General features: G+C 39.9%; 1 protein-coding gene across 1 annotated transcript in view; it reads left to right on the forward strand.

Moving 5' to 3' along the window:
• The first annotated feature begins 203 nt into the window (after window positions 1–203).
• Window positions 204–18,543, forward strand: part of OSBPL11 (oxysterol binding protein like 11) — a 96,853-nt gene continuing 78,513 nt past the window's right edge. The window contains exon 1 of the mRNA XM_080796263.1: window positions 204–1,087. Within this exon, the coding sequence (XP_080652389.1) occupies window positions 891–1,087 (197 nt within the window). The 5' untranslated portion in view covers window positions 204–890. The remainder of the gene's footprint in view (window positions 1,088–18,543) is intronic.

The raw sequence follows: 18,543 nt of genomic DNA on the forward strand, positions 1-18,543 counted from the left end.
ACCGCCCAAGCACCCCTACCTCCGAGGCCCCGCCCCCTTCAGGGCCGCATGCCCTGCGCCAAGATGGCGCCAGGCGCTTCTGCTCTGGGGGAAGTGAGCTCACACTACTCCGGAAGGGAAGGCGGGGAAAGAGCAGGCGGGTGGGTGACTCGCCGTGGGGTTGTGGGTGGGGCGGCGGCCGCAGCTGTGGCATTCACGTTTGGGGCTGGAGAGAGGGAGAGGAACTCGCCGGCTCCTGGGAGCCCAGTCGAGGTCCCAGGGCCGGGGGGTTGGAGGAAGTCGCCCCGAGAGGCTCGCCACGGGCCGGAGGAGAGACGGCCCTGGGAGCCGGCGTCCCGCCCCCGGCGGCCTCCTTCCCCGTCCCTCCTCCCGGGCTGCGCGCGGGCGGCCGCGGCTCTGTCTCGGGGGCTGCGGCGGGAACCGTCGAGCAGGCTGCACGGAACCCTCCTTCAGAGGACCCGCTGGAGGAGAAGAGGGAGCGCGGTAGCTCAGGCCGTCAGCTCAGAGGTCAGGCCTCGGGTCGCGGTCCGTGGTCCTCCGTCCTTCGCCCAGCCCTCTTGGCTAGAGTCCGCGACCTCCCCACGCTGCTTCAGCCTTTTTTTTTTTTTTCCAGTGTGCCACCAAACCGTCTGGCAGGGTGAGGTTTTTTCCTACCTGCTTTTGCCGGGAAGGAGACACATATTTAAAGGATCTCTGTCCTCATTGCTGCCCCTGCCCTCTTAAAAGTTTTCCTTTGGTAGGAATGCTTGTAGTCCTCCCGTGGACGATTTGATGATTCCCACTCCAGCCGCGGGCCTGATTTAGTAACTGGAATCACCTTCAGATCAGATCTTAAAAATTACCTACAAAACTCCGCTGCAGAGTTGTTCTCTCCCGTCCGAGAAGGGCAAATGGACTTCGGAGTTAAGATGCAGGGGGGTGAACCAGTGTCAACAATGAAAGTCTCAGAGAGTGAAGGGAAGCTGGAGGGCCTGGCCACAGCGGTGACCCCGAACAAGAACAGCAGCAACAGCAGCTGTGGGGGTGGAATCAGCAGCAGCAGCAGCAGCAGCAGCCGCGGTGGCAGTGCAAAAGGCTGGCAGTACAGGTATGACACTTTCTTCAAGGTGATTTCCTCAGGTGGGGGTAACTGGAGTCTACATTTCTGCAGCTGTTGAAAGGTAAAGTAACCCACTGATTTCCCGAAGCAACATCTCAGTTGGACCTAGGATCTCATCTTTCATTAGCAAGGTTTTCATTCATTCATTCGTCCATTCAACAGGTTATTTATTGAAGGCCTTTTGGAGAATACATAAATGTATCCGTCAACTTCCTCTAACATCGCAAGAGTTAATCCCTCCTCTGATTTAATTTTTCTGTACTCAACTTCTGTTTTTGCCCATCTTGCAATTTGTTCACAGGCCTGCCTCTCCTGCTAGATTGTGAGGGCAGGAACTGCTTAACTCAGCTCTCTCCAAAGGCTCGCACATGCTAGGTGCTCAAAACATTCATGGAATGATTGAATGGAATCATTTAATAAGAATATTCTCACCTCAGTTTGTGACTTAGAAGGGGAGCCATGCATAAATAATTTGAATACAGGGGCAGAGGTACAGATGCTCCTGCCTTTGGTACTCCAGACCAGGGAGCCTGAAGATGTTTCAGTTTGAGTTGGTCAGGCCATTTACAAGCTCTGTCTTGTTGAGAAATTCTACATTTGTTAATTTTTATTGATACGAAGAAAAAATTTAAGCAACAGGAAAAGAGTGCTGGAGAAGCAATGGTAGTTTTGTTTTTGTTTTTGATATGTAAAGTAGAGAGGGATATAACCATCCAGAATCTTTTTAATTGAGATATATTTGACATGTAACTTAATTATATTCACACATACAAATAAGGATTCCTTATTTGCATGTGTTTTCGAAATGATCGCAGTACATCTAGAGAACATCACTAGATATAGATACAACTTTTTTTTTTTAAGGATTTAGTTACTTATTTTAGAGAGAGAGCAAGCGTGAGAGAGCACACGTGCCCGTGCAAGAATGCCAGAACTGGGCATGCAAAGGGAGGAGCAGAGGGAGAGGGAGAGAATCTCACATAGACTCCCTGCTGAGTGTGGAGTTCAACTCCAGGCTCAGTATCACCACCCTGATGAGATCACAACCAGAGCCGAAATCAAGAGTTGGTCACCTAATTGAATGAGCTGAGCCACCCAGGCACCCCAGTAGTTACAATATTTTTTTTATTGTGTTGAGAACTTCTAAGATTTCTCTCTAAGCAACTTCTAAATACACAATATAGTATCTTTTTTTTTTTTTTTTAAGATTTTATTTATTTATTTGACGGAGACACAGCCAGAGAGGGAACAGAAGCAGGGGGAGTGGGAGAGGGAGAAGCAGGCTCCTCACTGAGCAGGAAGCCCCGTGCGGGGCTCAATCCCAGGACCCTGGGATCGTGACCTGAGCCGAAGGCAGATGCTTAATGGCTGAGCCACCCAGGCACCCCAAAATATAGTATCATTAATTATAGTCACCATGCATTACACCCCCAGGACTTATTTTGTAACTGGAAGCTTATACTTTTTGATTACCTTCACCCAGTTCACAGCCCAACCCTCCACTCTACGCCCCCTCTCTGGCAACCACTGATCTGTCTTTGTTAGCTATGAGTTCGTTTTTTTTTTTTAATGAGTTCATTTTTATTTTGTTTTGTTTTTTAAGATTCCACATATAAGAGACCATACAGTATTTGGTTGTCTTTGTCTAACTTATTTCATTTAACATAATGCCCTCAAGGTCCACCCATGTTGTTGCAAATGGCAGGATTTCCCCTTTTTTGTGGCTGAGTAATATTCCATTTTATATACCACGTTTTGTTTTATTTATTCATCTGTTGTGGACACTTAGGTTGCTTCCATGGCTTAGCTATAGTAAATAATGCTGCATTAAACATGGGGGTGCAGACAATCTTTTCAAGTTAATGTTTTCTTTTCTTTTTTTTTTTTTTTTCAGATAAATACCCAGAAATAGAATTGGCTAGATCACCAGAATCTTTAGAGTGAATGAAATCAGACTATTTTATGGTATTGAAACTAAAGGAATGAATTTTGGGTAACTGACTGCCTGTGTACCTAATTCTAGTCCTTTTCAGCCTTGTGCTGTTTGTAGTTGTGAAATTTGTGTGAAATTTGAAAGGGATTAAAACCAAGATTTTGTAAAGGGCATACATTTATCATGAATAATATCCATATATGTGAAATATGCATGACTATATTAGCATACAGAAGTGAAGTAGAAAATTATAACTTTTTATTGATAAATGACTATAGGGCAAGAAAGTATATTAAGTTATTGTGAGATGCTCAGGTGCACTTTTGGAATCAACATGACTTTTTTTTTTTTTTTTGGTGGCTTAGGACTAACTGTATAAAATTATCAGTTACTTGGTAGGGATATTTTGATATGACTTAAGGAAGCAAAATAAAGTAATATTCCAAGTCAGAAGTCAGTCTTCTGTTATCCTTAGCTTTTTGAAACCCAGTCTCGATTGAATTGAGAAGTAAAACAGGTTTCTTAGTCCTGGAGAAAGTTCTCATAAAACCATACACAAAGTACTTCTGTACTTTGATTCAGAATTGTAATATCCCCTATTTAGAGTATTATTTAATGGTTACATAATTTTCAAACTAGAATCTGTTGGAAGCACAAGTGAAAAAGACTATCACAGGAAATGTACCAGCAAAAATGGCAACTGACAATGTAGGACAGTCCAAGAAGATTTGAAAAATTAACATGCAGACTCAGTTATATTACTTCCTAGTGCAATAATCAGTCACAATGACCTAAGTCATCCAGGAAAACACTCTGTGTTTAAGAAGGAACTCCTCCCCATGGGTGCAGATATAAATGCTTTTCTGCATTTACATACATATTTTTATTTTAATGAGGCTTGTCCAAGGCTAATTCTTCAGCTACCCCCCAATCTAATTTGTCCCTTTGCCCTCTAGGACATTGATCAAGCAGTTTCTCTATTGTCCTGTGTTACTCTCTTGCCTGGCTTCTTCCCCTGAGACTGGGTCTCTAGACTTTAAAAACAACAACAATAATAAAATCCAGCCTAATCCTTTCCTCTTGAAAGTCATTTACACTCAGCTGCCTCCTTTTCCTTAATCCTCATTTATTGCTTGACTCAACAGTTGGCTCTATCCTCGCCAAGGATTTGAGTGAAATAATGAGTTTTTTAGATTCATATTCCCATTTATTGTTACAGCTCTTTTCTTGGTGGTGGTTTTTTGTTTTTTAAGATTTTATTTTTAAGCAGTCTCTATACCCAACAGCGAGCTAGAACTCAAAACCCCTGAGATCAAGAGTTGCATGCTCCATTGATTAAGCCAGCCAAGCGCCTCTCTTTTCTTGACTTGATTACTTTCTTTTGGTTTCTCCTTTTCTCAGTTATCTTTGTTTGGCTCTTTTCCTTAAAAGGCTGGTGTGATATTCCATCATCTTCTTAAGCTGTGTGTTTTCTGTTTGTTATTTTGTTCTCTTCCATGGCCTCAGCTATTTCTGGAACTTGGGAGCCAATATATTCAACTGTACCTGTAATTTGCTACTATCCCATTTTAAAAATGGAGATTTTTGGTCATGTCTTACTGAGTAGTTGAAATTCAGTAAAGACCCTATGATTCAGACCCTGGGCTTTGGCTTTGCAAACTTAGACAGTGTAATGTTTTCAAGGTTTATAAATGCTGTAACGTGTATCATTACTTCATTCTTTTTTATGGTTGAATAATATTACATTATATGAATATACCACATTTTGCTTATTGATTTATCAGTTGATGGACATTTGAGTTGTTTCTGTTTTGTGGCTATTATGAATAATGCTACTTTGAACATTTGTGTTCAGGTTTTGTGTGGACACGTGTTTTCATTTCTCTTTGGTGTATATCTAGGATGGAATTGCTGGTTTGTATGGTAACTTAATGTTTAACTTTTTGAGGAACTGCCAGACTATTTTCTAAAGTGGCTGCACCATTTTACATTCTTGTCAGCAGTGTATTAGGGTTTTAATTTCTTCACATCCTTATGAGCACTTGTCTTAGCTATCGTAGTGATTGTGAAATGGTCTCTCATTGTGGCTTTGAATTACATTTTCCTGATGTCTAAAAAACATTGAGCATCTCTCATGTACTTACTGGTCATTTGTATATCTTCTTTGTAGAAATGCCTATTAGATCCTTTGCCCATTTTTAAGATTGATTATTTATCTTTTTATTATTGAGTTGTAAGAGTTTTTTATGTATTCTGGATACATTTCCTTATCAGATATATGATTTGCAAATATTTTCTTCTATTCTGTGGAATACTTTTTCACTTTTTTCATGATATTGTTTATAGCACAAAAACTTCCACTATTCATGAAGCCCAATCTTTTTTTTTATTTTTTTGCTTATACTTGGTGTCACATCTAAGAACCATTGCTAAGTCTGGGACTGCAAAGGTTAATGCATATGTTTTGGTCTAAGAGTTTATATTAACACTTATATTTAGGTCTCTGATTCATTTTGAGTTACTTTTTTAATGATTAACTATATATATATTTTTTTAAGATTTTATTTATTTATTTGACAGAGAGATAGGGAACGAGCACAAGTAGGCAGAGTGGCAGGCATAGGGAGAGGGAGAAGCAAGCTCTCTGGTGAGCAGAGCAGGGAGCTTAACGTGGGCTCAATCCCAGGACCCTGGAATGAAGACCCGAGCCGAAGGCAGACGCTTAACCGACTAAGCCACCCAGGTGCCCATGATCAATTATGTTTTTTCTTTTGTGAAGTGTCTGCTTATATGTTTTATTCATTTTTCTGTTTTTTCTCAGTATTTTTCTTGTTAATATACTTGAAGTATATTTTAAAATATTACATGTCAATTAATATATTTAATTTTTTTTAAAGATTTTATGTATTTATTTGACAGACAGAGATCACAAGTAGGCAGAGAGGCAGGCAGAGAGAGGGGAAGGCAAACAGGCTCCCCGCTGAGCAGAGAGCCCGATGCGGGGCTCGATCCCAGGACCCTGGGATCATGACCCGAGCTGAAGGCAGAGGCTTTAACCCACTGAGCCACCCAGGCGCCCCAGTATTTTTAATTTTTAATACCAGTAGTACTTTAAAGATATTTTGTTGCCTATTTCTTTTTTTAAACAGGTAAAAGAAGTACATACAGTGAAATGCTTACCTTGCATACTTGTCCTCTCTGCCCAGTTTCCCTCCCTGGAGTCAGCATGTTTTACTGATTTCTTCACTATAGTTCCAGAGAAATTTATGTTAGTTCTTTATATAATAAAGATATACAACATATTCAATTTTGTATAGTTAAATTACTTGTTTTAATTTTTACATGTTTTCAGGCATATAGAAAACTTTTATCACATCTACCTTTTTTCCTTTCAATTCAAATTATAGAAAGTTATTTATTTTTTAATTTTTTAACTACTTTCCATGCCCAGTGTAGGGCTTGTACTCATAACCCCAAGATCAAGGGTTGCATGTTCTACCAACTGAGCCCATAGAAAGTTTTTTTTTTTTTTTTAAGATTTTATTTATTTATTTATTTATTTGAGAGAGTGAGCGTGCATGCATGTGTGCTCATAAGCTAGTGTAGGGAAGGGCGGAGAGGGAGAAGGAGACTCCCAGATGAGCAGGGGAACCCAATGCAGGGCTTGATTTCAGGACCCTGGGATCCTGGCCTGAGCCAAAGGCAGATGCTTAACTAAGGACTGAGCCACCCAGGCACCTGAAAGTTTGTTGTTGTTGTTGTTGTTTTAAAGATTATTTATTTATTTATTTATCTGATGGACAGAGATCACAAGTAGGCAGAGAGGCAGGCAGAGAGAGAGGGGGAAGCAGGCTCCCCGCCGGGCAGAGAGCCCAATGTGGGGCTCGATCCCAGGACCCTGGGATCATGACCTGAGCCGAAGGCAGAGGCTTTGACCCACGTAGCCGCCCAGGCGCCCTTGAAAGTTATTTTTTATAAATACTTATTTTTTGTGTGGTTTTAAAATGATTTGGTAACTATATATTTATTTTGAAATATGTGAGATAGTGTATTACCTACTTTTATGTTACAAATTACCCCAAAATTTAGTGTGTTGAAACAGCAACATTTTTTAATCCCACAGTGTTGTGAAGCATAGGTGGGTCCACTGGTTCTGGGTCTTTCAGAAGGCTACAGTCATCTTGAGGCTCAACTGGGAGGAATTTGCTTCCTGGCTTACCTCGTGGCTCTTGGCACAATGCAGTTCCTTTGACCTGTTGGCCAAAGACCTCAGTTCCTCATAAACTGACCGCTAGCCACCTCCTTTGTTCCTAGCTGCATGGGCCTTTCCACAGAGCATCTTATTACTTGGCAGCATGTTCACCAGAGAGAGGAAGTGAGAAAGCAAGAGAATGCTATCAAGTGGAAGTCAGTCTTTTGTAACTTAACCATGGAAGTAAAGTCCTGTCACTTCTCACTGTTCATTAGGTGGCTCAGTTGGTTGAGTGACTGCCTTCAGCTCAGGTCATGACCCTGGAGTCCTGGGATCAAATCCTGCCTGCATTGGGCTCCCTGCTCAGCTCGGGGGTTGGTGTTCTGCTTCTGCCTCTGGTCCTCCCCTCTCTCGTGCTCACTAGCCCTCATTCTCTCTCTCAAATAAATAAATAAAATCTTAAAAAAAAAAAAAAAGTAAGTGGTAAAGGTCAGCCCACACACGGGTGTGAAAACCGGCGGGGTGGGGATTGCTAGGATCCAGCTAAGAAGGTGCCTATTACAGATGTTAGTATAAATAGACTCTAGATTGTCATCTTCTGTTGAGATAGATTTAACAAGTAGGCAGTTGGACATTTGTTTCTAAAGCTGAGGGTTTGGGACTGAAACTGATTGTCTAGAAATAAGAGGAGCTACTAGGTGATCTGTTGCAATGATCTAGACATGAGATAATACAGGAAAGGTGTTAGTAGGCTGGAAAAGAAGGAAACTTAAAGGAGGAAACTGTTTGAGGAAGGTTGACAGACTTTGGTGATTGGTTGGAGGGTTATAGTGAGAGAAGGGAGTAAAAATTGGCATCAGTCATCCAGATTTGAAACTTTGAGAAATCCACAGGAGAAACAGATTTGGGGAGTCAAATGATGCATTTGGTTTTAGGTATGTTGAGCTAAAGTTGCCAGAATGTTTAAGTTGCATATCTAGCTAGACCTTAGAGATGTGGGGCATTAGGAAGGTAGATAATTGCCTTTATAGTATCGAGAGTGTTTTCACTTCTGTTGTCTCATTTAACCCTCACAACTCTTAGAGGAAGGCAGAACATTGTTATCCCCATTTTACAGTTGAAGAAAATGGAGTTCAAAATGAATTGGCCAAGGCTACGTAGCTAGTAAGTGGAAGAACTTTTATTTCTAGGTGGTTATTTGCGTAGAGGTATTTAAAGTGGATAAACTCTCTAAAGGAATGAATAAAAATTATTATTTTTTTAAAGATTTTATTTATTTGAGAGTGCCTGGGTGGCTCAGTCAGTTGGGTATCTTGCCTTGGGCTCAGGGTCCTGGGATCAAGTCCCGCATTGGGCTTCCTGCTTCTCGGGAGGCCTGCTTTTCCCTCTGCCTGCCTACTTATGCTCTCTAGCTCTCTGTCAAATAAACAAATAAAATCTTAAAAGGTTTTTTTCTTTCCTTTTTTTTTTTTTTTTTTATCTATTTGAGAGAGAATGAGCAGGAGCTGTGGGGGGCAAAGGGGGTGGGAAAAGCAGACTTTCCTGCTAAGCAGAGAGTCTGATTCTGGGCTCAGTCCCAGGACCCTGGATCATGACCTGAGCTGAAGGCAGACATTTTTTTTTTTTTTAAGATTTTTTAAATTATTTTTTTATTTGACAGACAGAGATCACAAGTAGGCAGAGAGACAGGCAGAGAGAGAGAGGGAAGCAGGCTCCCCGCTCAGCAGAGAGCCCGATGTGGGGCTCAATCCCAGGACCCTGAGACCATGACCTGAGCTGAAGGCAGAGGCTTAACCCACTGAGCCACCCAGGTGCCCCTGAAGGCAGACATTTAACCCAGGTGTTCCATTAATAATTATTATTATCTTTAAAAGATTTTTATTGAGAGAGAAAGAGCTTGAGAGCGTGTGTGCACAAGTGGAGGAGGAGCAGAGAGAATCTCAAGCAACTCTGTGCTGAGCAGGGCTAGATCCCATGACCCTGAGACCATGACCTGAGCCAAAATCAAGAGTCGGGTGTTTAACTGACTGAGCCACGCTGGTGCCCCCAAGGAATGAAGAATTACTGATAAATTGTTTAGAAAGTATGGTTTCATCATTTACTAGTGTTCTAACTCAGGTAGCAGATATTTTTGATCCTCTACCATGTGTGAAGCCCTGTTAATTCCAAATTAATGTATACATTCATAACAGTGAAAAGTAAGGACTCCCAAGGCTTATTTGGGGAGGAATCTGAACAGGAATCATAAAGAGAAGAGAGGTGCCTGGCTAGCTCAGTTGGTAGAGCATGCCACTCTTGATCTTGGGGTTGTGAATTCAAGTCCTATACTGATGTAGAGATTACTTAAAAATAAAATCTTCCAAAGGAAAAAAAAAAAGAAGAGCCTCAGCTCCATTTGCAAAGTATATCATGATGACCCTTTTAAAAACCAAAGCTGAGAAGTAAATTTATTAGAATAGCCTTAAATGTTCTTCTTTCCAAAATAATTTATATTCGTATGTTGTGGTCCTTGCTCACCGTTTAAAAGGAAAACAGATTTCTTAATTTTGGATTTTTCCTTCTTTTTTCATAATACATGTTTAAATAATGTATAAAATGTGCTTATTTCCATTGTTTTCATATTCTTCATGTCAGCTTTTAGAAAAATTTACAAATCTGCAAATATGCCACTTGTTTATTGAAATGGACAGAAGAGAACTACCCAGAGGAGGAACTGAATAGCACATTGGGGTATATAACAGGCCTGCTTTCCTTATTTTGGGTTCCATGCTGGCTAAGCACCATTAATAAACGGGCAGATCTACTTTCCTCATTACCAAATAATTATGGGTTTCAGTAAATGGATAGAAGTCTACAAATGTATAGTTTAGAAATAATTTTTACGGTCAGACCTGGTGTCTACCACTATGAATGTCTGTTACAAGGAAGAATACCTGTTTGCAAATGGGGAAAGGAGATTTGCCTAAATATAATATAACATTTACTGTCTTCAAGGCTTGACCACTTCTTTTGAGTTTGATTTGAAGAAGTTGTGAATATTTTTTTTCTCTGTAGGGGTTAAAGGAAAGTTGAATGTATATTTCCGTACCCTAGTTTTTGTTTTCTTCATCTGAAATTGGCTATCAATGCTAGTAAAAATAAGGGAAAGGCAACTTAGAGGCATGTATAAAATATTGTTCCAAAAATTTAGTGAGAACTCTACCAAACCTTGAGGAAAAAGGTTTGGCTTATAATGGGATACTCTAATTTCTTAGTGTTGTATATTTTTGCTCTGTAGATCTAAATACAGTCCATTTGTTACATAGAAGTTATAGTGTATCAAAACTATACAAACAGGTTAATGTTAGAACTTGCAAATTAGTCCTTTTAATCCTTTTCAAATAAATTGCATAATTTAGGTTCCAGAAGAATCAAATAGATTTGTTGGAAATTATGTCTTTTTAAACTCTTCTGTTTTTGCTTTTGAAAATAGTGGAGAATATTCTTGATGTAAGTTATACCCTTGCAGAGAGGGAAGATCTTCCCTAGCTGAGAATCTTCCCTTGTACTGATCTTGCTTAATAAAATGATTGTGTCCAGACTTACTCAGGTTTAAGTTAAACCCAAATTGCCTGATTTAATAATTACTCTTTTGGTATTACCATCTGGGTTTAGAACAACTTAGTTTGGTGGTAAAAGAAATGATTCTCTTTTGGGTTTATTAGGTCTTGTAACAAAGCATGATTTCCCACTCAGAGTCTCCCTGTATTTGAGTTTTGGCTGCCTTTGCCATTTACTTCCATTGCTGTTCTTGAGGTTGGTCGGAAGGGCCCTGGAGGGGAGAAACTGAAGTCTGTGGTTGTTGCTGGCTGCAGCTGGAAAACCTAGTCAAAGATGGTAGGGGGAGAGAATGAAAAGAAAGAGGAAAAATAGGGAAAGAAAAAAGAACAGAGAGAGCAAAGAGATAGAGACAGGGGGAGAGGGAGAAGGTGGGAGGAAGCAAATGAGAATGGTGTAAATGGTGAGATGAAACCAGTAGTTGCTTCTAAAACAGCTTTCTTATCCTTGATAGAGGCCTTTTTAAAGTGGTGCCTGAGCCCGTACCGTCATTTCTAAAAAAAATTTTTTAACATTATTTATTTATTTATTTATTTATTTATTTGACAGGCAGAGATTACAAGTAGGCAGAGAGGCAGGCAGAGAGAGAGGGAGAAGCAGGCTCCCTGCTGAGCAGAGAGCCGGATGTGGGGCTCGATCCCAGGACCCTAGGATCATGACCCAAGCCGAAGGCAGAGGCTTTAACCCACTGAGCCACCCAGGTGCCCCTGTACCGTCATTTCTACAAAGAAAACTTCTTTATCATTTTGAAGATGTTTCACATATTTATAACATAAATGAAAAGAATACTTCTAATGTAATTTTTTGGAATAGGTAGTGTGTTCAGTTTATTAAAAAAATATTTAGAAGGTGAAAAATCTTTTCCCATCCTCTACTGGCTCAGGTCTCCTCCTACCTAAAAATGGCTTCTTGTGTATGCTTCCAGAGTGGTTTCTTTCTTTCTTTTTTTTTTTTTTAAGATTTATTATTTATTTATTTGAGGCAGGGAGGGAGAGGGAGAGAATTGGGGGGAGGGTCAGAAGGAAAGAGAGTCTTAAGCAGACTCCAGGCTGGGCTCAATCTCATGACCCCAAGATCATGACCTGAGCTGAAACCAAGAGTTGGATGTTTAACTGACTGCACCATCCAGGTATCCCTCCAGAGATTTTTTTTAAAGAATTAAGCAAATATATGTTTGCTTAAAAGTTTGGTAAAACTTTTAGTTTTACCACAGAGGTATTTACCACAGAGGTATTTAAAAAGTTTGGTAAAACTTTTAGTTTTACCACAGAGGTATTTTGCTGTATGTATTAGTTCTGTTTGCCATAAAAGAATACTTTGCACTGGCTGGCTTAACACAGATTTGAGAGGGAGGAAGGATACGAGAGAAAAGGGCACTAATCCCCTCATAGAGGGCCCCAGACTTGTACACATGTCATCTTGCAAGCATATAAATGTATTTGTGAGAAAAATACCCAGTGGTGGTATTACTGAGTTAGTTTGTTTTTGATAGTTATTGTCAGATTTCTCCTTCATTGTGGTTTACAGTGCTAATGTCTGAGTGCTTACCTTCCGTCAGCCTTGTGAGGGTAACATATTAATTAGAATGGAGAGAATGTAAAAGTTTGTTATGTTGAAAATGGTGTTTCAGTGTAGTTTTAATTTGCTTCTATCTTATGAGTGAGGTTTTAGCTACAGTTTTGAATGGGATTTTATCCTGTTTTGCCATCATGGTATTTTTAAAATAACTAATAACTAATTTTGAATATTCTGTATAAATATAATATAAATGTAATACTGATGTCTTAAAAATTTTTTTTTAATTTTATTTATTTATTTGTCAGAGAGAGAGCGCGCGCACACAAGCAGGCAGAGTAGCAGGCAGAGGCAGAGAGAGAAGCAGGCTCCCTGCCGAGCAAGGAACCTGATGTGGGACTTGATCCCAGGACCCTGGGATCATGACCTGAGCTGAAGGCAACGGCTTAACCAACTAAACCACCCAGGTGTCCCTTAAATTTTTTTTTGTTACTGTTAGATTCTTGGTAATTCAGAGAGATGCTTTTCTTTTTTTTTAAACTTTTTATTTATTTATTTATCGGGGGTGGGGAGCACACAAGCAGGGGGGAGTGGCATGCAGAGGAAAAGCAGGCTTCCCACCGAACAGGACCCTGGATCATGATCTAAGCCAAAGGCCATTCTTAACTGACTGAGCCACCCAGGCGTCCCAGAAAGATCTGCTTTCATCTTAGAATATACAATGTATATTTTAAAGTAATATTTAAAAACTTTTACAGAAGTTGTAGCTATACAAGTTGTGGAATCATTTGATTATATAGATATTTATAATTAGGAGGTGATCTGTTTCCTAGCAGTAGGGAGTTTGAAGGGGTGTGTGTGTGTGTGTGTGTGTGTATTGCTACCAAACTGTTACTTAAAAGATCAAGAGACTGGGATGCCTGGGTGGCTCAGTCGGTTAAGCCACTGCCTTCGGCTCAGGTTATGATCCTAGGGTCCTGGGATCGAGTCCCGCATCAGACTCCTTGCCTGCTTCCCCCCGCCCCCACCTGCCTCTCTGCCTACTTGTGATCTCTCTGTCAAGTAAATAAATAAAATCTTAAAAAAAAAAAGAGATTTTTCTTTTATTTAAATAAAAGAGTGAGCCTTTTTATTTTCTGCATTTTTAAAAATAATATTTATTGGTACTTTGAGGTACCAATATACCAAATATACCAAAATACCAAAATATATACCAAAATATATACCAAAATATATACCAAAATACCAAAATATATACCAAAATATATACCAAATATATACCAAAATATATACCAAAATATATACCAAAATACCAAAATATATACCAAAATACCAAATTTATTTGGTACCAATGTACCAAAATAAATAATATTTATTGGTAACTTAGATCATAAATATGAAATTTTCCAAAGAAGAATTAACTCTTTAGTCCATTAATAAATGAAGGAAAGCAAACATTGATTGTTGTATCTTGTGTGGTTGCCCCCCCTTTTTTTGTTGTTTATTCAAACATGAAGGAAGAAAAATGCTTTTCTGTTTTTACTTTCAATTTAGAAAGAATTAGTCCAAAGGAAGAAAACATTTCTTTATACTCATTTCTTGAATTATGCTATTACAGACAAAAATGTTACTCTTGAGTGTATTTGGGAGCTAAGTATGGTTTAAAACCAGAGAGAGAGAAAAAAATAAAATAAAACCAGAGAGAGATACATGCCAAAATGGAATGAGAGAATAGATGTAGATAGTGAGGGTGGCAGTGAGACTTCCAGTGCCTCAATATTCTCTAGGTCTGTGGTGTCTTGGTCTTACTGAAATGGCTATTGTGAAGACCTTTTAGAAGTATATGAGGGATAAGTAAGTATCACTATGTGAGTAAGATATGGTATCAGAAAAAGTTTTCTACTTAAAAAATTTTTAATTATAAATGCAATGTTGCTCTTATTTGCAAATTTTACTTTTGAAATAACAATTTCCTATTGAGAAAAACCTTTAGAGTTTCAAGAGATGAGTGATGTACACACATTTAGGTTAAGGGTTATCTAACACATGAGAAAACTGAGGCCCAGAGAGATTGATTTGACCAAGGTCACTCATGGCAGTAGTCAGTGGGAAAATCAGAACTAGATCCTATATATCTTTTATGAGTTTATTCCACAGTATAACATTACCTTGCACTTAAGTTTTAGAAACTTAATATTGAGTATAAGAGGTATTGAAAAGCCTACTAGTAACGTCTGAAAGTCCTGTTCATAGGTAAGAGCTATACCCTATCTTTGTTGGCAAACAATGCTGCCTTCGGATGGTGTGAGGAAATAGCTCCTTGTTCTTCATTAAAGGATGGGAGTTAAATTGGTTGTAACCTCTTTGGAAATCAAGTGGGCGAAAAGCCTAGAAACAACGCTGTTCATAATGTGACTGGTTAACTATATGATACTGCCATAAAATGGATGACTGTGCAGATGTTAAGAATGAGTTGGAGCCATATGTGTCAGTATGAAACCATCCCTAAGAAAACTGTGAGAAAAGCAAGGTACAGAGGCGCCTGGCTGGCTCAGTCAGTTAAGTATCTGCCTTCGGCTCGGGTGATGATCCCGAGGTCCTGGGATCGAGCCCTGCATCGGGCTCCTTGCTTAGCGGAGAGTCTGCCTCTCCCTCTACTGCTCCCCTCGCTTGGAGTCTCTCTCTCTCATATTAAAAAAAAAAGTTCAAAGCCATAAGAAAAAAAAGAAAAGCAGGGTACAGAACTGTGCATATAATTGCAAGCATTTGTTTAAAAAATAAAGTAAGTGTGTGTGTGTGTGTGTGTGTACACATGTGTATTTGTAGGTGCATAGAATATCTCTGAAGAAGTACACAAGAAATTGAGAGAAATCCTTGTCTCTAAGGAGGGGAACTGGTGGCTAGACGACAGGATTGGATAATGTAATACACAGTAATGCTTGTTGGGAGACAGTTCTTCCTCTGTCCCTTACTGTTTTTTCTCCCAAAATTTGTATAGCAAACAGTCTTAGAAGATATAGTATCTTCCTTGTGAACAAAAGTCAGTTTATTTGCCATCCAATATAATAAACATAAGGTCTCCTTGCTGCAGAGGTCAGGCTGACTTACTGCCCACTGAAAGATCTGGGTTCTCTGTACACAAGGTTCCTCACCCGTATGACAGCCTCCTGCAGGTGCAGGCATCTCTGGTCCTCTTTGCGTTGCCCTGTGTGATGGGAACTATGGCTATGGCTGCTGAAGTCTCTTGTCTCTGTCTCAGGAGTCTCATGCCTTCTAGAAGCCAGCATCCATGAAACTGGGCTAACTTGTTAGCTTGCAAGCAGGATAACATCTCAGGCCATTCATTGTTGACAAAATGCCTACTGGGTAATAATAGTAATAATTTCTTCTTTTTAAAATTTTTTTATCAACATATAATGTATTATTAGCCCCAGGGGTACAGGTCTGTGAATTGCCAGGTTTACACTTCACAGCACTCACCATAGCACATACCTTCCCCAGTGTCTATAACCCAACCACCCTCTCCCTACCCTACTCCTCCTGGCAACCCTCAGTTTGTTTTGTGAGATTAAGAGTCTCTTATGGTTTGTCTCCCTCCTGATCCCATCTTGTTTCATTTAACAGTAATAATTTCTTAAAAGAAGTGGAAGTCTTAGAGCTTTTTAGGTCCCATTGTTTTGACTTGAAACTCAGGTTAAGAAGATAAGACAGATCTAGAAAACTGATCTAGAAAATGAGCCTCGATCAAAGGAATTTGCCTGTGGAGGAGTTGACTTCCTGCAGTGGGAGAGAACCAGTATTTGTTGAGCATTAACCATATTGAAATACACTTCAAAAATATACGGGTTGAGGGGCGCCTGGGTGTGTCAGTGGATTAAAGCCTCTGCCTTCGGCTCAGGTCATGATCTCAGGGTCCTGGGATCAAGCCCCGCATCAGGCTCTCTGCTCAGCGGGGAGCCTGCTTCCTCCTCTCTCTCTGCCTGCCTCTCTGCCTACTTGTGATCTCTGTCAAATAAATAAATAAAATCTTTATAAAAAATGGGTTGAAATATATTAATCTCTTTCTTTCCTCATTGTAAATCTGTAAAACATATTCTTATCCCCATTTACAGCTGAGGAAACTCAGGACCAGATGTTTTATCTGCCCAAGGTCACACTGGAGTTCCTACCTGTATCTTTCTGGCCCTAAGCCATGTTCTTTCCATTATAATAAACAACTTTCTAGCTTTCTTGAGATGTTAGAGGTGACTTTCTACTTTTCCCCGTGAGAATTTTTTCTGTCCCATCATCACTGAAGCTCTGGTCTTTTATCTGCATCAGGGATTTCTTAGTTGTCTCTAACAATCAGATTATGTATAGGATTCTTTTTTTTTTTTTTTTTTGGTCTTTATAGGCAAACATTTTACAACTATACTTCTCAGACTTTCTTGCTGAGTAATCTCTCTCTCTCTCTCTCTTTTTTTTAGAGAGAGGGAGAGAGACTTCTCTTGTGCGCATGTGCATACAAGGTGAGTGTGGCTGGGGAGAGCGGGAAGGTGAGGGCAGAGAGAATCTCAAGCAGACTCCCTGCTAAGCACGGAGCCCAGCTCTTAATTTCAGCTCAGGTCATGATCTCAAGGTTGTGAGATCATGACCTGAGTTGAAATTAAGAGTCAGACGTTTAACCAAGTGAGCCACCCAGGTTCCCCTCTTCCTGATAGTAGGTAACTTAAGTGGATCTAGTTTGTGATTTCAAGTAGTCCATTGCTGGTGTAACTTCCATGAGAGCTTTCTGTGCTATCTTCAAAATTCATGACAATTTTATATTCTACTCTGTATCTGTTGCTTCCAGAGGTCAGTAAATAATATCCTGAGTTCAGGGCCAGTTGAGAAAGGACACAGGAATCAGACAGGACATAATTAAATTGGCAGGTTTTTTTGTTGTTAATTGTGATAAAATATACATATAAAATTTACCATCTATTTTTTAGGTGTGCTGTTTGGTGTCACTAAGTACATTCCCATTGTTGTCCAGCTATCACTACTATTCTTTTTTTTTTTTTTAAGATTTTATTTATTTATTTGAGAGAAAGAGATTGAGAGAGAACATGAGCAGGAGGGGTGGAGGGAGAGGGAGAAGCAGACTCTGCGCTGAGCAGGGAACCTGACGTAGGGCTTGATCCCAGAATGCTGAGATCATGACCTGAGCGGAAGGCAGATGCTTAACACAACTGAGCCCCCCAGGTGCCCCTGTTGCTACAATTCATTAGAATTTTTCATCATCCCAAACTAAAACTCTGTATCCATTAAATAATAACTCCCCATCCCTCACCCCAACCTTCAGCCTCTTGGAACTGCTATTCTATCTTTTGTCTCTGATTTTGACTATTCTAGGTACCTCATATAAGTGAAATCATGCAATATTTGTCATTTTGTGTTTGGCTTATTTCACTTAGCGTAATGTCCTCAAGTTTCGTCCATGTTGCAGCATGTGTCACAATTTCCTCCCTTTTTAAGACTGAATATTATTTGATTGCATGTATTTGCCACGTTTTGTTTATCCATTCATCTTTTGGTGTACTTTTGGGTTTGTTTCCACGTTCTGGCTGTTGTGAATAATGCCACAGTGAACATTGGTATAACAAGTATCTGTTCAAGTCCCTGCTTTCATTCTTTTCGTATATACCCAGAAGTGGAATTGCTGGGTCATATAACAATTCGACATTTAAGTTTTTGAGGACCCACTTTTGCTGTTCTCCACAGCAGCTGTACCACTTTATATTCCCACCAACAGTGCAGAAAGGTTCCAGTTTCTCCACATCCTTGCCAACTCTTGTTATTTTCTGTCTTTAGTTTGGTTTTGATAATAGACATTCTAATGGATGTTAAGAAATAGTTTTATTACTGGAAAAGCTCACTGAAGGAAGCAGCAGCAGTTAATGGGGTAAGGTAGGTTTGCTGTTTCCACCCTGGAATTAGGCATGCTTATTTACCTAGTCACAGGCAGTTTGGAATACTCAGGTCTTTTCTCTGTCAGAGCAGATAAGAATGTCTTCTTTGGGTAGGAGGCAGAACCAAGGGAAAGTGCTCAGAAAGGGTGGAAGGTGTCAGGGTAAGAATGGGGAGAGGAGGACAGGAGCTCTCTGGAGAAGTTCTCCATGTGGAAATGTGTCAGGAGGGAGCAAGGGGGTTGTTTTTGTTTTTGTTTTTTTGTTTTTGTTGTTGTTT

This window comes from Martes martes (assembly GCF_963455335.1).
Source record: "Martes martes genome assembly, chromosome: 1".
NCBI classification, from domain to species: domain Eukaryota; kingdom Metazoa; phylum Chordata; class Mammalia; order Carnivora; family Mustelidae; genus Martes; species Martes martes.